General features: G+C 43.9%; 1 protein-coding gene across 1 annotated transcript in view; it reads left to right on the top strand.

Moving 5' to 3' along the window:
• FAM184B (family with sequence similarity 184 member B) overlaps positions 1–17,260 on the top strand; it is a 36,153-nt gene extending 18,893 nt beyond the window's left edge. The window contains exons 7-11 of the mRNA XM_029910649.1: positions 1,185–1,322; positions 13,264–13,370; positions 14,050–14,182; positions 15,191–15,403; positions 17,057–17,260. Of these exons, the coding sequence (XP_029766509.1) occupies positions 1,185–1,322; positions 13,264–13,370; positions 14,050–14,182; positions 15,191–15,403; positions 17,057–17,260 (795 nt within the window). The remainder of the gene's footprint in view (positions 1–1,184; positions 1,323–13,263; positions 13,371–14,049; positions 14,183–15,190; positions 15,404–17,056) is intronic.
• Positions 17,261–18,455: the final 1,195 nt, after the last annotated feature.

Raw genomic sequence — 18,455 nt, 5'->3', positions numbered from 1 at the left:
TGTTGTTTTTGTTTTTTGTTCCATAGCTCTCTAATGAGAAATTTGACTTAATGAGGGCAAGATCGTGACTTGGACTATGTGCCCATGCAAGAGGGGAATAAGAACCTTACTAGCTCCCCTATATGGGCTCCCCCAGATCTTGGATCCAGGTGCCTAGAAGTGAGGCTGCTTGCCTGCTTACTCGTTCCATGGAGCACATGGCGGAGAGGGGAAAGGAATGGATGGAACTTTGGCTCTATCCTCCATGCTCCCTAGCCAGAGTAGCTGAGCTAGCATGGGATAGATAGTAATTTACTGCTGGTACAGGGCAGCAATTAGTCGCACCCCACTCCCAGGAAAGAAAAGGATGCAGGGGAGGAATTGTGACCCAGAGGTGTGTCTCTGAGTCATAGTGTCTCCCAGGGTGCTGTAGCTTACACCAGGCCTTGCTAAGGGCTGTGCTAAGTCACAGTGTATCCCTAATTCATTTTTAGCATAGAAGTGTCTATTCTAATACAGAATCCAGCTGAAAAATAAGTCTGAGACATGTTAAAATCTTGATTATTCCTTTGTAGCACTTGTTGTGTATAGTCTATGGGCTAAATAATATGCATTCTCCAAATAAGTACATTTGTCAAAATGTTTATCCTATGGAGTATAATGACTGAAGGTTCGATAAATAATTTGCCTGTCAAAATAAAAACAGAACCCTCACGAAAGCACTTCTTTACCCTGGGAAACAGTACACCTGTAAGAATGCTGACAATTGTGAATTTTGATCTACATGAATCTGGAATGCATTTTTATCTTCTCACAGCTTTTTCCCTTGCAACAGCCAGGTCTCTTAGGGAAATGTTACCTGTTTTAAAACTTTCCATACATAATATTTCCTTTTCATATGCTTCTGAGAGATTTTTGCCTGTGAGCATTTTTAACATTTTATCTCATGGGAAACAAGCTATCAGAGGTCAGGAAATTCCTTGTTCTCATCATATTACAAGTCAATTCAGTGCAATGGTGAAATGCACTGATGATGCTCAACACCATATTTGCTTTTCCATCTCATTACATTTGATGTCCTGCCCAGAATAACAAATTAACTGACCTGTAACTTGCTTCTCTGGGATTACATTAAAGATAAGCAGATGGGTTTTGGGGATAGGGAAGTTTTCATCTGTTGTTGTTGTTCTCACCTGCCAACCTAGGTTTTAAGGCTTGAAGATTTTATCAGGCAAAATCAGGATATTCCCAGATACAAAGAATTTCTTCAATCTCACTCCAGAAAAAATCATGAGAGGCAACAGGAATCAGATGTTCCACAGTGTGGGCTTAGTGAGGTACAGGTAGGCACTGTTGATTTTATGTTGCAATTTAGGTTTCCCATCACCTTGTATCCTCCATTTCACCACTTCTAAACCATTTCACTTCCAACAGAGGGGGTGGGCCAGTGGGAGCATTAATGACTCCACTTGCTACCAATCAAAACATTCTGTCTCAGCTGGTACTTACAGACTCAAGGTGGTCATAATAAACTCTCTCTTCTTGATTTACTATAATTCAGTGTACAAAGACACAGAAAACATAGGGTTCCATTGCCCTGAATGAAGGGGAATTGCACATTCCAACATCAACAGTTATCTTGTGGGCCTTCTACTAATTTCCTAGTGTTATGAACTGAGAATATAACTGTAATCTGAACTCCATCTAAATCCTTTTTGCTTCAATTTCTCTCTGTTTGCCTCTTGGCCACAGTACCCCTGTAAAAAGACTGCCTGTGGATGATGCATACATTTTGACATATTTCAGATGGTCTTTTTGTGGCTTCCAGGATGCCTGATGCCATACAGTGCATCTTTTGGGAAGCCAGAAGTCACAGAACTCTTTGTGCCTTTCTGTCATCCTGCAAAGATACACGTATTCTTAGTACATTCAAAGTTGAGAGGTTCTTCCTTTCCATGAAATAATGTCACTCTCAAACAATGCTTGAATATTATAGTGATAAGTGTTGATTGCTTTTGGAAATCATCAGTTGTCATAATAATTCTGTGCATTCATAGAGTACCTTTCATGCAAAGATCTCAAAGCACTCTATAAACAATAATTATTTAAGACTTACCTGAAAATAAATATTATTGTCCACATTTTACTGATGGGGAAACTGAAGCAGAGAGCCATTAAGTGACTTTCTCAAGGTCACAGAGGAAGTCTTACTGGCAATACAGGGAATGTAACCTAGGTCTCCTGACCTTCAGTCCTGTGGTGTAGCTATGACATCATTGTAATCTCAAGAGACACATAAGGAAGGCCATACTGGGTCAGACCAATGGTCCATCTAGCCCAATATCCTGTCTTCTGACAGTAGTCAATGCTTGATGCCTCAAAGGGAATGAACAGAACAGGGCAATCATTGAGTGATCCATTCCCTGTCGTCCACTCCCAGCTTCTGGCAGTCAGAGGCTAGGGACACCCAAAGCATGGGGTTGCATCCCTGACCATCTTGATTAATAACCATTGAGGGACCTATTCTCCATCAACTTCAATAATTTTTTTTAATCCAATTATAGTTTTGGCCTTCACAAAATCCCCTGGGAATAAGTTCCACAGATTGGCTGTACGTTGTGTGAAGAAGTTCCATTCACAACGTTGTAAATTCATCCATTCATCTGCAAGTGCTGGCATAGAGAAAGGAATTTCCTATGGAAGGACACACAGATTCTTGATGTCACTCTGTAAATTGCTTGTCTAGAACCATCATTTCTTGGCACAATTGCCCAAGGATTGAGGTCCAATCAACTTATAATACTACCCTTTCATATGCACTGAGTATTCACAGCCAGGAAACCACCATGTACTGTATGAACAGTATTGTGTTTTGCTAAAGGCATGATTCCCAGCTGGAAACACTGAAATGGCTCAGTCTTGAGCTTCTGCCTTGAAGGTTAAGCAGTGTGCTGTCACTAATCCAGTTCTAACCTGGATACAATTTCAGACCTAAAAATAGCTGCATAAGGCACATTTGTGGTTGGGTTGACGTAGTGAGAATGCTGTGCAGAGTGGAGGGAAGCATTATAATTAAATCTCACTCTGGATGCTCCTGGAAACACAATATTTATATGCCACTGAGATTTTCTAGGTAAACTAAATAAATCAAATTCTTTCCTCTTCTCGCTCTCAGAAGGAAGCACATGGGAAATGGACTAAAATAAAATTCTATAGCCTAGGCATATTTGGTCATCTCCTTAAAGCTTTAGGAGCTTCCTCCATATGTGCTAAAGTGCAGGAGCTGATATTACAAGATACATAGAATGGAAAGACAGGAACCATCTTTTCATGTTATACGCATGGACAACATCTAGCACAATGGGGTCCCCTGATCCTTGTTCGAGGTACCTGAGGTACTGCCAGAGTACACATAATAATAATGGCAATGTGGTAACCCATCTTGGTTTGCCCCTTTAGGAATTGCCCTGAGTATTGATAGGGCGAACCTGTGACCTTAAATGAGCCTGAAATAACTTTGGAGCCAGCAAAACAACATCACATGGTAACACTATGTCACTATGTTCTGATGTTTTGTCTAACATGGTGCCATTTCGAAGCAATATCATCATATTGTGAGTGAAACGTTGCAACATCATGGTGCCCAAATTTGTCTCACTGACAGGGATGAAAGTAACTTAAAAGTCTTACCTGGCCCCCGGAAGGGGTGGGGCTTTGGTCAGAAGGGGCGGGGCTGGGGGGGTCAGCCTCCCCCAGCTAGCCCTTCAGCGTTGCCTGGCCCACATTGCCCAGGGCTCCAGTGGTGATTTAAAGGGCCCAGGGCTCCAGTGGCTGCCGCGGTAGCAGCAGCCGGGAGCCCTGGGCCCTTTTAAATCACCAGACCCCGGTGACCCTACTAGCAGGGCCGCCGACGGGGGGGCAAAAGGGTTAGCGACGTCAGCGCTTTAACATCAGCTGTGTACGGGCCCGTACCAGCAGCCACTTCTTACCGGTACACCGTACCAGCCCGTACTGGCCCACTTTCACCTCTGCTCACTGAACACATTCTCAAATGTGGCAATTCTAATATGAATGCATCAGAAGGCAGTTTTAAGTCTTCCAAATGAATGCAGACCCTTACAATACGGATAGCAACAAGAACATCAAATGTTCTCTGTAATCAGGTAGCTAGAACAATAAGCCAAATGCTCCTCTTTGATTCCAAGAGCAGAGCTCAGTCCCCATATTTCACTCTTCTTACAGGCACCGGAGAGAAGGAAGGTCCAGGAATTAGGGCTTTAGCTAGGACTTAGGAGACCCAAGTTCAATTTCCTACTTCACCACAGACTTCCTGTATGATCTTGTGCAAATTGATTAATCTCTCGGTGTCTCAGTTCACCATCTGTAAAATGGGGATAATAGTACTTTCCTCCTTCACAGGAGTGTTGTGAGGATAAGGGCATTAAAGATTGTGAGGTGTTATGATAAGGTGATGGGGACCATATAAGCCACTTAGAAAGATACAAATCTTTCACTGGTGTCTAGCTGTCTAATTTATCCATACAAGGCATTTCTAATGCCTTCAAAACCTTGGTAGATAGGGATATCCACATGTGTAGAGAGAGCAGAATATGGCTTGAAAGAAATAAACCCATTCTTCCCAACAAAGAGATCCTAGTTATGGTTAGAAAAGGATAAGAACAAGAAGATAAGATAAGAAAAAGAAGTTTAGTGGGATGGAGCCTTTGTTTCTGGACCTCTGTCTAAGATATTAGAAATAGTGGGGTGCAGAACGTATTCCTAAGAAGAAATATTATGGTTTGTATGCCTGTCCTATTTGTATAGCTCCTCCTCCCAACTCCCTTTCTACAAAATAAAATATTTGAAATAGGAAATCCTTTTTCCATCCAATTTCCTCTTCATCCATTATTCTCTGTGACCCTGCAGATTTACTGCTCAATCTGTTCCTAGTCAGTGTGAACTTAATATTACCAATGTTTTGAACCATTAGTTCCCCCTTAGAGTCTGGTAGCTTTCTAACCTGGTAAGCCCAGTTGGAGTTCAGTTGTCCCTCTTCTTTTCTTCATACTTATTTGATTCACAAAAGGAAAAAGCACCCTGGGTTTTTTAATTGGAAAATAGAAAGCCTGAATCCGAACACCTCATTTGAAAATTGTAATTTGATGCTTCCTCTCAGTGGTATTTGGGCCCAGAAAAAGAAATACGCTGTGGAGTAAATTAATGTTAATACGTGTTATGCCTATCCCTACAGGAGAGCTAATATACCAGGGGTGGACAAACTTTTTGGCCTGAGGGCCACATCGGGATTCCAAAACTGTATGGAGGGCTGGGTAGGGAAGGCTGTGCCTCCCCAAACAGCCTGGCCACCACCCCTTATCAGCCTCCTCCCCCTCCCCACCTCCTGACTGCCCCCCTCAGAACCTCTGACCCATCCAAGCCCCACTGCTTCTTGTCCCCCAACTGCTTCCTCTTGGGACCCCCGCCCCTAACCGCCCCCCCCGGGACCCCACCCCCTATCCACCCCCCCCGCTCCCTGTCCCCTGACCCCTATCCACACCCCCGCCCTCTGACAGGCCCCCTGGGACTCCCACGCCTATCCAACTGCCCCCTGCTCCCTGTCCCCTGACTGCCCCCCGGGACCCTCTGCCCCTTATCCAACTCCCCCGCTCCCCGCCCCCTTACCATGCCGCTCAGAACACCAGGACTGGCAGCCATGCCGCCCGGCCGGAGCCAGCCCCGCCACCCAGAGCGCTGGCGGCATGGCAAGCTGAGGCTGTGGGGGAGAGGGGACAGCAGGGGAGGGGCCAGGGGCTAGCCTCCCTGGCTAGGAGCTCAAGGGCCGGGCAGGACGATCCTGCAGGCCAGATGTGGCCGGCGGGCCGTTGTTTGCCCACCTCTGTAATATACCATTGACTATGGATATGTCTACATTGAGAGTTTACCCATGTCTTGGCTCATATGCATTTGTCCACATGTCAGTCAAGCCTGCTGCCAGTCCACACTGCAGAGATGCACATGTGCCATACCCTATGTAGCTGTGTCCACAATGACTATAGCTACTTGTTATTCCAAGCCTGTATTCATAGGTGTTTATCCCATAGTCCTTGGCATCCTCTCCACATGGAGCTGCTCCAGTGCTAGAACTTGTCTGTCCTTCCCCATTGCCTGTGCGGAAGTGCTTTCAGGTTGCGATACCGTAAATCAATTCTGGCTGTGCAACCTGCTCAAATTCTGTCTGTTCCAGCCTGGGGACAAGCCATGGATCTGATTGATCAGCTGCCCCTGCTTGCAGGTGAATGGTTTATGCAGTGGAGTAGACATTCGGCAAGACACTTTATGGCATTTCATGAACAGTTTCATAAACACCAATGTTGGTAGCAATGGCAAAGTGCCTGATGTGAGGGTTCTCAGGAGCTCTAGACACTACCTGTTGGGAGAAGCTGGGACCTTACTTCCTCCTAATAATATCATTATCAATGGCGTGTTGTTGCCTACCATTATTTTGGGGGACCTGATCCTAACATGGCTCATGAAACCATACCCAGACAACACTGGACCTGGCAGAAGTAGGTTCAGTTACATGCCCAGAAGTTGCAGGATGGTTGTGGAGTGTGCCTTTGGCAGGATAAAGGTCAGATGGTGCAATTTACTGACCTCTTTGGATGCCCTTGTAGTCAATGCCGGTCATGTGATAGCAGTCTGCTGCACTCTCCACAACATCTGCAAGGTGAACATTTTTATGGAGTGGATGCAAGACAAGACATCATCGGTCAGGGACAATCACCAATAGTGGCTCTAACTTTTGTTGGAGGCAGGTGAACCACTGGAGAACATAAATATTTTTGAAATACTAGAATGGAAAAAAGTGCTGTTCTAGTATTTCAACTTATGCAAGGGATCCCATCAATTTATGCAAGGGAGATTTTTAGAAAACTGGCCATGGAACTGCATATCCATTGAGCAGAGAGGCTTAGTGAGCTACCAGCATGGTCCAAGAAAATTTTCTCTTCCCAGAAATCTGAGAAATCATCTGGAATTTTTATTCCATGAAAAGTTTTCAGACATCATGGTCCCAGAGGGGAATGAAATCAGGATGAAAATTAACCAAAGTTTGCATTATGAGGCACACCTCTAACAACCGTTGGCTGAAGCAGGCTAGGGAGAAGTCTGGAGCAGAAATCAATTGTGCACAGGTTGTCGGGTAGCCAGGAGGTCAATCCATGTAAGAGGCTGTCCAGGGCAATGGTCAGATTTCTTGCAGGGGTCAATAGCTGAAAGATCCAATCCAAGGGACTGAGTCAGCGGATTAGGGATGCAAGGTAGCAGGGTAAAATCAGGCGAGGCAGCAGGGCAACAAGGTAGGGTCAGGCAAAGGAGCAAGGCAGTCCAGGCAGCAACCAGCAGGTAATTGTCTGTTGCTCAGACACCTTCCTCTTCCTGTTGGGGCCTCTATATAGTCCAGGTACCCAATGGAGTGCTGCTTGTCCAGCCAATCAGGGACCTGGGGTGTAGTTGCTATGGGTCTGTAGGCCTTGAGCACTACGGTTATTGGTCAGGAATGGCATTTCAGTGCCCTACTGTGGCGCAGCAGCTAAGGATGATGCCAGTGTGACTGGGTTCAATACTGGGGTCCTTATATAACCCCCATCCCCATCAGGGTACCAAAGGAGCAGGCTTGTCTGGATGGACTCTGTGGAAGGCTCTGGCTTTTTCTGGAGGGTGCACATGATGGGTCTGGTTCCCAAAACCGCTCTTCCAGCCTGTAGACTTCCCAGGCGACGAGGTACCATATCTTCCCTCTTCATATCTGTGAGTCTAAGTTTTGTGGACCAGGTATTCACCTTGGACTTGGACTGGTGGAGGGGGAAGTTGTTTTCGTTGGGAAAAAGATTGTTGGAGAAGGGTTTAAGGAGGGTGACATGGAATACAGGTTGCACCTTAAGATATCGGGGAAGTTGAAGTTTGAAGGTTACTTGGTTGATCTGCCTGCAGATCTGGTAGGGACCTAGGTACTGGTGGTCCAGTTTATGAATGGGTCTGCCTGTCTTGAGGCGCTTGGCCAATTTCCAGGGACTAGAGCGTGCACTGCTTCATTAAACCCCAGAACTTGCTATGGGTCCCATTGTAGCGCTCTGGTAAGGTACTGTGAGTTTGGCTCCTGACAGCAATGTGGGCTGTGAGGCTGCAGGAGATGTTCCCTCTTGCAGTCTTGTGAGCTGTTCTTGAAGGGTGTGGTTTTCTGCACAAAGTTGGTCCACTGTAAAGCTTGGTTTTCCACCTGCAGGCAAGTGATCTGCTCCTGAAGGCTTAGCATCCTCTGTGGCTCTGTACCTGTGAGATCTATACCCTTTTTGGGTAGAACAATCCTCGGTGGAGACCGACATGGTCTGAGCAAACTGTAATTCCTGGTGGCTGAGGCGGCTAAGGGGCAGTCCAGAGCAGTAGTCAAGTGTGCACAGGTTGTTGGGTAGCTGGGAGGTCAATCAGTATCAGAGGCAGTCTGGGGAAATGGCCGGAGTTCTCACAGGAGTCAGTTATCAGAAGGTGCAATCCAAGGGGCTGGGTCAGTGGGTTGGGGAGGCGAGGTGGGGCAAGGTTTCAGGGCAATAAGGTAGGGTCAGGCAGGAACCAATAGGCAATAGTCTGTTGCTCAGACAGCTTCCTTTTCCTGTTGGGGTCTTTATCTAGTCCAGGTACCCAATGGAGTGCTGCCTGTCCATCCTATCAGGGGCCTGGGGAGTGGTTGCTGTGGGTCTGTAGGCCTTTAGCACTAAGACTGATCAGGGGTGGCCATTCAGTGCACCACCATGATGTAGCTGCTAAGGGTAACTCCTAAGAACCTGGTGAACTCAAGACCAGCGATCTGCAAATACCACTGGCTACACTGATTGCCCCAAACGTCACTTGCCTCATGAAGAGAAAAAACATCACTACCTGCTGCATGACCACAACACTACCTGCTGCATGAGCAATCATCTGAAATGGCCTATTCAGAGAGTTCAGAAGAATAAAAATGGACTTGCAATGGACATACCATCACCACAACGTGGGACAAATGTTGTCTAGCCAAAGAATGCAAATGTAGCATTGCCAGGATGAATGAGTGACAGTCACAAAGAACTTTACCACTTTTTGAAGCCCCACAGACGTATAAGTGCTACCATAGGGGACAGCAATGTGGTAGCCAAAGTACATGTCTGTACCAATAACAGGATGAATGAACTAAAAGCAATGACAGTCACAATTAACTTTACCAGTTTCTGCAGCCAAATAGGCTTGTAAGCAGTAGTTGATGGGAAAACCAAGGAATATAGCCACATTACATAGTCAATCCTGGCTTTACAAAAAGCATTACTGGCAAAATTCTGCATTCATGCCTGCTAGGCCATGAATCTTATGCCCTTATAGGAAGGCTTAATTGGATACAATGTATGAAACAGAGTGTTGAGTTTACATAATTGTTTTATTTTTCCCCCTGCTGCTTGGCATCCATCTTGGGTAGTTTGGGGGGGGTGAGGGGGGCGGAAATTCTTTATGGGTGGCTGTAGTTAACCAGCTGCCACCCAGTATTTTGTGGTGTTTAATTTTTTTTGCCACCTGGCATCCATCTTGGGTAGCTCATGGCAGGGCAGAGGCAGTTTGTAGGGAATGTCCCGTAGGGGAGTCGAAGTGTAGTACCCACCACCCAAGATAAACACTTGTCCTCCTGGAATCTAGCATCCTCCTGCATGAAAAATATTATTTGTCATATCCCAAAATCCTGCCCTAATATACCAAAGAAGAAGTACTTGGCAATAATAATAGAAAACGTGATGATTGGTGCTTACCAGGCTGTGGGTCAGGGCCCCAGGCCAGCTCTACATTCTGTCTCCCCAGGGTGGTCCACCCCAAACAGGACCTGAGGGGATCCGCCAGGACTGTCTGCTAACCCGTCCTGCTGGGGGTCCTGCCTGGGAGCACCAAGTTCTATGGGCAGCTCCTGTCACACCTGCCTCTCCTTCCTCCTGGCTCACGACAAAACCCTCTGCAATCGGGAGGAAATCATGTCAGATGCTGGGTTCTGTGCTCAGGTCGGTGCCAAGCACCATGCTGAGCTCCCCACAGCAGGGGCATGTGTGCGGCATGTGACCAGTCTGGCGGTTGGAGAACTTTGCCTTGCAGTATACGGACTTGAGGTGTTTAATCTGCTCCCAGCATGGTACCGCTGTCCGATGGATGCCCTGCTCAGCTAGCCTCTGAAATCTTTTCATTGAGATGAATATTATGCAAGCTCCTACTAAAGTCATGGCTCTGGATCACCAGGCAACACCTGGTGTGGTTCTCCTGGCAGCTTGCATCATGCTGGGGTTCAGCCATTTTGAAATGGCCAGGCAGGAATCTGAGTTGTCAGCACAATCCCCATGCACAAAAGGGGAGAGGCCAAAATGCTGTTCAAGGGAACATAAATGGTGGGTAACTTTTGGCCCATAGAGAACAAGTGGGAGGGAACTGAGGGAGCTGAAAGGCAGGAACATACAGACGGGGAATTGTGGAAGTGACGGTGGAGGACTATGTTGTCTCAAGCGTGGTTCACCTTGTAATTGGTACACCCACATCACAAAGTGGGTGAGTACTTAGGTGGGTCAGATGGTGACACACCCCCCCAAACGGGTATGCTTCCTCATATTCTACAGCCCCTAGCCTAGATGCATGTCTAAGGGCTTCCAGTGCGAATGCTAGGGGCAAAAACCTGTGGCGCAACACTCGTAAACCCAGAAATGTAGACATCCCCATGTTATTTTGAAGGCCAATTTTATCAGCAACAGCAGTATCTAAAACCTTCAGTAAGTGCTGTCTTTCCATTACATGTGGTAAAACAGCCATGACCTCCATAGCTCACAAGTCACAATAAATGTGTTGGTTTCATCTTAGGCCCAAGTGGCCAGTTGGCCTAATCACAGACCTGAGCTGATTCACCATTTCTTTTTCAGTGAGACCTTGGGCTAAAATAGTAGCAACGTTGGAAGGTGGGTGCAGTTGGCAGGTGGATGAAGGAAGCTCGCCCAGCATCTGCCTGCACTAAGTATATTTATAGCCAGTGTGATTAGTTCCTTAGAACATTACATAAAAATGTTTAAAACATAAATAAATCACCCCATTTTAATGAATAATAATAGGGTGTGAGCCTGGATACAGTTACTCATGCAATAGTCCTTATTCATGCAAGCATTTCCCTTAAACTCAATTGGACTATATGAGTAGGTGAAGACTATTCACATGAATAAAGTTTGCAGGATTGGGCCCATGCTCTCTGCCGAGCCCAGTGTGCAGGGCCCTCCCACTCATTTTGTAACTCATGGGGGGCATCCACACACACAGAGGGCTTGTAGGATCAGGCCCTCAGTCCTGAGCTGGAGTTCTGAAATGCAGCTTTTTGGCCCAAGTGTTCTATTTTTAGTCAGACTTTGTGATGTGGAATCTCTTATGTCAAAAGGTGTTTTTTTGGACTACGCTCTTTATCTGCTCACATTATGAATGCTGTTTTTACTTCTGCTTACAAATGAACAGACAGACGTATCCTTTGATGTGGTGCATTAAATTTACATTTGATCCTAATGAGTACATATTTTACTGGGGTAAATGAACCTGAATGCTTATTCCGAACAGTCTTTTTTAGTCTGCTCAAAATAGCTTTTATATAATTTTGCCAGTAGATGGCACTAAATGTACCGTAGATTAACTAAGTGCACAGTGTTTATTCCTGCCAGAGTGATTTTAACTGCACACATACAACTTGTGCTTCTTGCCATAATGGCACAAGGACACTAGATGGAACTAGTTTAGTTTCTATATACATTAAGTAACAAGTCTCGGTATAACTAATATTGTGTGATTTTTTGTGTGTGTGATGTGTGCACCTGTCCGTTAGACACTAGACTGAGTCTACCACCTGACTTTGCATGGGCCACCCCAGTGGTTCATATAGTCTGTCAGATTGTAACTTTCTTTCGCTACTGACCGCAGCTTGATTTGACCTGTCAAACTATGTGAAAAGCTCCAATATCCACATCCAGCCCCTGATCTAATCCACACATCCCCCAGCCTCCCACGATGAATATTTGAAAGATGTGGCAATGATAGAGACCTGGCCACTCATCAGAGACTTGAATTTGTTTCCAACTTTCTCTATGCATGTAATGAATGGTGAGTAGGGAAGTCTGATATATAAAAAAATCATCAGGGTTGATTCAATTTCCCTGTTAAATAAGCTTTCTGTCCTTGGCAGCCCTGCTAGAGAGCTTTTTTTTAGCAAGGCTTACCGCTCCTTGCAGCCTTCTATTGTGTCTTAAGTACTGTAATGCAGCCTTCTATTGTGTCTTAACACTGTAATGCAGCCATGGACACAAATGGCCATGTTCCCCAGCTAAAGTACTACACATGTAGCATCAATGATCGCAATCCAAAACGTGGACTTCTACTGCTTGAGCTAAAAGAGTATCCTCACTATCTGTAGTACTGCTAGGACTTCAGGCCTTTGTGAGACAGCAACTCGGGGGGGAGCAAATATATGATCAGAATTGATAATATATCCAGCAAGGACAGTGGGACAAATTAAGACAAGCCACTATATTATATATTCTTCTCTCATCCTTGCCCTGTTAAACCAAGCCCAAAGGAGAATCAGATGCAACAGTTGTGTGCCAAGCAGCCACACATTTATAGGCAACTGGTGCCTGAATGGTGGATTTGAGCTCCTGTGAGCCTCATACACTCCTGGACAACAGTACCTAAGTGGAGGGAATACAGTGTTCTGGTTTGCACTTATGAGCACCAATGCTGTATCCATGAACTGAATGCAATGTCAGACTTAGTCCCTCTTGTGACTGGCCTATATAGGATATAAAATATCTAACTAGGGGAGAGATATGCCTCAGGTGCTAGAGACCTGTGTTGTTGGAACAGCAGGTTCTGAGTTTTGTCCCCAGTGTTGCAAATTCACAGCCATAGCAGATTCATTACCACATGCTTCATGTGATCATCACATACAAAGGAACAAAGACTACCCTGCTTTTATTTTACTCAAAGCCATAAACAATACCAGCCCCGCCACTACCAGCCCTGCCATTTATATGCAAAGTTCCTTCCTGTCCTCCATTGATTGTTTTGCAGAGGAAATAAATTTGAAAAAAAAAATGTACAAATAGCGAATTAAAGTAATTTTACAATAGAAATAAAGAGCTTATGTTTAAACTGAAAGTGTCTCTAAAAGCAAGCTTCATACTTGCCTTTTTCTTTTAATCCCAGGATCCGTTTCTGCAGCAGAAAGACAGGTCTAAACCGCAGAGAGAAAGGGGCAAAGGCCAAGAGCCCTTAAGAGCACAGACAGGGACCAGAAATGAAGCCAAGCCACGGTACAGTGCAATCAGAGGGCTCCAGTTATAAAGTGACTTGGAATTTAGGTTTTACTTGGAGTATGTTAATGGAGACAGTAGAGGGGAGTGTCCTGAGACCCTGGGAGCTACATCCCTTCAGAGGCTTGGGGCGGTTGTGTGCTGAACCTGGGAAGGATAAGGGCACACTGAGTACTTCAGGGATGGGCCATGTGTGTCTGGGAATGGGGAGAGGTCAAGTAAATCCAGTGGGAAAGAGCTCAGCCCCTGGAGAAGGGCAGCAGGCATGCTCAGCCCTGGCAGGAAGGACTAAGCACCTAGGGAGAGGGAGCACAGTGAGACCCTGGGAGAAACTCTGCATGGAAGCTGTTGTGTGGAGTGAGGGGGTGGCCTTGCATTGCTCATTAGCACCTCCCTCTGGCCATTGCAGACATGAATGAGTGCTACGAGTGCAAAGCAACTGTAGACTATAAGCAGCTAATAAAGCTTTTCCACTTGACAAGTACTTGTAATTAGCTGATGTAAACAGAGAAAACCCAGACCACACGAAGAAGAGTAAAATGAGCATTCAGTAGTATGGAGAAAGGCAATAATATGACCAGTCTGGAAATGTCTTTATCACATTAAGTAAATTACAGGGATACGGATTTGTTGGCCTGCGAGGCTCTCCCTTTAACAACATGAGCTCTGTTTCTTTAAGGCTGGAAAATGCACGTGTCCCCAGAAGGGAAGACAGGCAGCCATCTCTTACTTCTTTACAGAAAGAGAAGGCAAAAGAAGCAAAGGTTTTGCAGGAGGAATGGCACAACCAAAAGACGGATTTACAAGCTCAGGTACAGTGACAAAACTCTTAGTGACATTACATAGTAGATGTGCTCCTTGGCTCGTGAGACATCTGCAGCAGTGAATTTTGTCATGGTAGCTTTTCGGAAAAATCTGTTGCTAGATATTTAGAAAATGTAGCAATAAAAAAAAAGGGAATGAGCATACAATAAATGGCCCCATTGCCCCCAAAAGAGAAAGCTGTAATTCTAGTTACTCATATGGTAAATATTATTTCTTCTGTATTTATTCGTTAGGGTGAGAGAGGGAAATCACACAACATAAGTCTAGGATGTGATGCACAGAACTCCCATTACCACTAATGGGAGTTTTGCACTAAACTCTTCATCTACCATTTAGTCAGTGGACCCTTCAATGTCACAACTCAAATGCCACTCAATTAACTGTGCTCCTGAACCTGCTCTTTGAATTGTGCCCTTCATTACTATGCAGCGTGGACAATGGGCTACCCACATGAGCGGGAGATGATTTGGGAAGATAAGAGATCAAAGCTCTGATGCTTTATTTTTTTAGTAAATTACTTGATGCAGTCTAACCAGATGGTTGATGGGAAAAGGATGGTAGTGTTTCATTATATTCTTTCTGGGAGCGTATTAGCATCCCTGCAGAGCCCGCAGAATTGCTCCATTTTCCACCAATCTAACACCTCCATCCTCAAGGTGTTCTGTGGCATCCACCATTCTGCAAGCTGGCCATGATTTTCAGAGCTAGATAAACCAGCAGGATCATCATTGAGAGAAATAAGGGGCTCTCTCCCACCAGGAAATGAATGTCCTGTTGTTTTCATAGAGCATCACATGTTCATAAAATATAGTAAAACTGAACACACTTTCTTCAGATGAGTCTGTTTGATGCTGCGAAGCAGCTGAGTGCAGTGGTTTGTACAGTACATAGCACAGTGGGGTCCTGACTAGGGTTTGTAGGTGCTGTAGTAATACAAATAATAATTGATGAGTCTAACAGCTAACCACAACCTAGTAATTGTACCATTGTTGAAGGTTGCTCAGCTGAAGCAAACTTTAGACCAACAAGCAAATAACTTCAAAGAATCTCTGAAGGAGCAGACGCTACAGTCCAGCAAAGAAAAAGAGAAGCTTTTGCAGGATCTTCAAGACACCATTCAACAAAGCCAGACTGTTAAAGCACAGCTGGAGGCATCACATCAGAGAGCTCTACAAATGCTAGAGAAAAGCAAAAATCAGGAACTCAAGGTAGTTTTGTACTGACATTGGTGCTGTTTATTTTTATTTTCTTACTTGGTTCAGACCTAAATCATCTTAGGGTAACTATAAGCTGAGAGATGATTCTCTAAATTAAGGTATTTCCAGTTATCCTAAAGATAGGTCAATATTATTTCAAGTAACAGGCTACCCTGCTGTTCTGATTGCTCGCGGCCCTGCTGTTGTGCTTTATTTCTTTATGTCAGTGCTTGAATATAGATCACACTGTGAATGAAATGTTTTTATAGAAATTATCTGAGCCTGGCCTCAAAAATAAGAGGAAATTCCTAAGAAATATATATTTTAAGCATATTGTTAATAGGACTCTGACTTTTTCAGGTTCATCCATAACTACATAGAATACTAATTTACAATATAATAAACTGATTATTATAATAATGTGTACAAATTAAAGAAAGTGTAAAAAAATCAATTATACAAGTGTAAAAAAGACTGCTTTTAAATGTTTATGTAGATTTACCTCATTGACAAAATAATAATCAAAGTTCATACTGTGTATTGTCCTAAAGGGAGGTTTCCATTCAAGAAAAAGGTAAATTTTAAAATATCCATGTAATTGTGACATTGACTTCATATCCATATTGCACACCGGTGGTAAATTAGCTTTTCTAGTTATAGAGTAAAACCTCAGAGTTACAAACACTTTGGGAATGGAGGTTGTTTGTAACTCTGAAATGTTCATAACTCTGAACAAAACGTTATTGGTAGTTCTTTCAAAAGTTTACAACTGAACATGAACTTAATACAGCTTTGAAACTTACTATGTAGAAGAAAAATGCTGCTTTTAACCATCTTAATTTAAATGAAACAAGCACAGAAACAGTTTCCTAACTTTGTCAATTTTTTTTTAAACTTTCCCTTTATATTTTTAGTAGTTTATGTTTAACACAGTACTGTCCTGTATTTGCTTTTTTTTTTTTTTTGGTCTCTGCTACTGCCTGATTGCGTATTTCCAGTTCTAAATGAGGTGTGTGGTTGACCAGTCAGTTCGTAACTCTGGTGTCCGTAACTCTGAGGTTCTACTATACATGGTATAACCATCCCAGGAGGAATTTAACTTAGACCATTTGTTTACAGATTCTGCCTTGGACACTTGGAAAACCACAATGAAGTCAGTCAGGTGGTACAGATCTAATTTAGGGGAGCATTAGGCCCTCAGAATGTCCCAATCACATAGTGCCATATACTGCAGGCTAGACTCGATCAAAATTTCACTGACAAGGGCATGTTTTTTTTGTCCAAGTATGGACCAAGTAAGGACTGCAAGTTCTGGCCAAAATATACTAATAATCAATAATGATGAGGCCTTACTGGAAGCTGAAGAAAAATTACCTTTCTAATGACTAATAGACAATCTTCAACATTTGTGTTTCACAGTTGATACAAACATTGAGAACCTCTCAAATTCTACTATAAGAAGTCTGGAAAACTTCTTCTGTTCCTTTGTTGCTTGGTTTTATTTTTTCTTGAGTCTTCTGCTAATCTTGTGTTGATGAAATATCAACATTTGGTGACGTTGCAAATTAAATATGCTGTGCATATGAAGGGTCTGATTCACCTTGCATTAAAGCAGGAGTAGCAAAGTGGTGAATTAGGCCCAAAATATATTTATCTTGCTTGCAGGAGGCAGAAGAACATTTGAAGAAAAAATATGATGACAGCATCAAAATCCAACATCAGTCTCACAGATTGGAAGTAAAGGCGTTGGAAGAGAAGGCAAAGGAAGAATTACAGGGTGAACTTGAACGGATACAAAAACAGCAAGCTGCATTGATAGGTATAACGAGCCACGTGTCACACAGAGCTTCCTACTTCATTATAATTTGAGAAATGCTCTGGTCATTCCATGGATTCCATGCCCTGCAAACCCAGCTCTTTGTCAGCTCCTGCTGTATTTCCCAAAGTTTTAGCCATACATTCTTATTGTTAACTTAGCTCCTAGTTGTCAGTGGCCTGTTTAACAAAGCTGCCTTTGCAGACACAGCAAATCAGTACACGATAGCTGGAAATTTGTGGGATTTCCTTTGTTTCTTTTACATCAGGAATGATCAGCCGTGGGACAAGTGTGTCCCACTGAGTTCTATGATGCTGCCAATGGCAGCCTTCATCATACTGTCTGTGATCTGCAAATATCTCAGCCTAAAATGCTCAGGTCTAGATGCAGCATTGTGTGCTGGGACCTGTGGTCTCTTTGCACAACACCTTAAAGCTAAGAGGCTTCATTTGATCCCCTTTCTGCAAATTAAGCACATTCCCCGTAGGGTGACCAGAGGGCAAGTGTGAAAAATTGGGACAGGGGTGAAGGATAATAGGTGCCTATATAAGAAAAAGCCCCCAAAATCGAGACTGTCTCTATAAAATCGGGACATCCGGTCAGCCCCCAGGTTCATGGCAAATTGCCAGCATAGCCCTCACTTGAGTAAAGTCTGAACACTCCTGATTACACTTTAGTCTTTTCTTTTGCGATTGCTTCAGTCTTGATTGTTTCTAGCCAGTGTGATTTACCTGGTACTGGGTCATAAGTAAAGTGTTTGGGGTTTTTTTTTCACCTGGCAAGAAAGTGGGGAAAAAGTGAGGCTGAATGATGCAAATGTTATCATTTTTACTTTTAAAAAAGCAATACTTGTGGGGAGCACACTATTTTAATTACCATTAAGTTGTTTGTCATGTGAAATCATAAGAAAAATCAATATATTTCATTGTATAATAAAATTATTTAGACCCATTTAACAATAACTAACTAGTAGCCTAAAGCCATTAAAAAATGGACACTCTACAGGTGGGACAAAGTGATGCACAGGTCTCCTGCTGGCCCTCTGTAAAGTGACGAATCTCACTCAGAGGTGAAAGAAGAGTAGCAGAAAAAGTGAAGCCTGTAGGAGTACTCACATGCTAGGAGTTAAGCACAGGCTTTGCTGAACAAGGGCCAAAAAGAGGAACCAAGCCTGTGTAAAGTTAAAAACTACTTATTCATTTGCAGAAATATGAAAAAAAAGTGGTATTAGAAAATCAGCTTTTCACT

The sequence above is a fragment of the Terrapene carolina genome, unplaced genomic scaffold, assembly GCF_002925995.2.
Source record: "Terrapene carolina triunguis isolate 2854851 unplaced genomic scaffold, T_m_triunguis-2.0 Scaffold66, whole genome shotgun sequence".
Taxonomy (NCBI): Eukaryota; Metazoa; Chordata; order Testudines; family Emydidae; genus Terrapene; species Terrapene triunguis.
The sequence above is the reverse complement of the archived record's forward strand: the minus strand, read 5'-3'. Positions and strand labels throughout refer to the sequence as shown.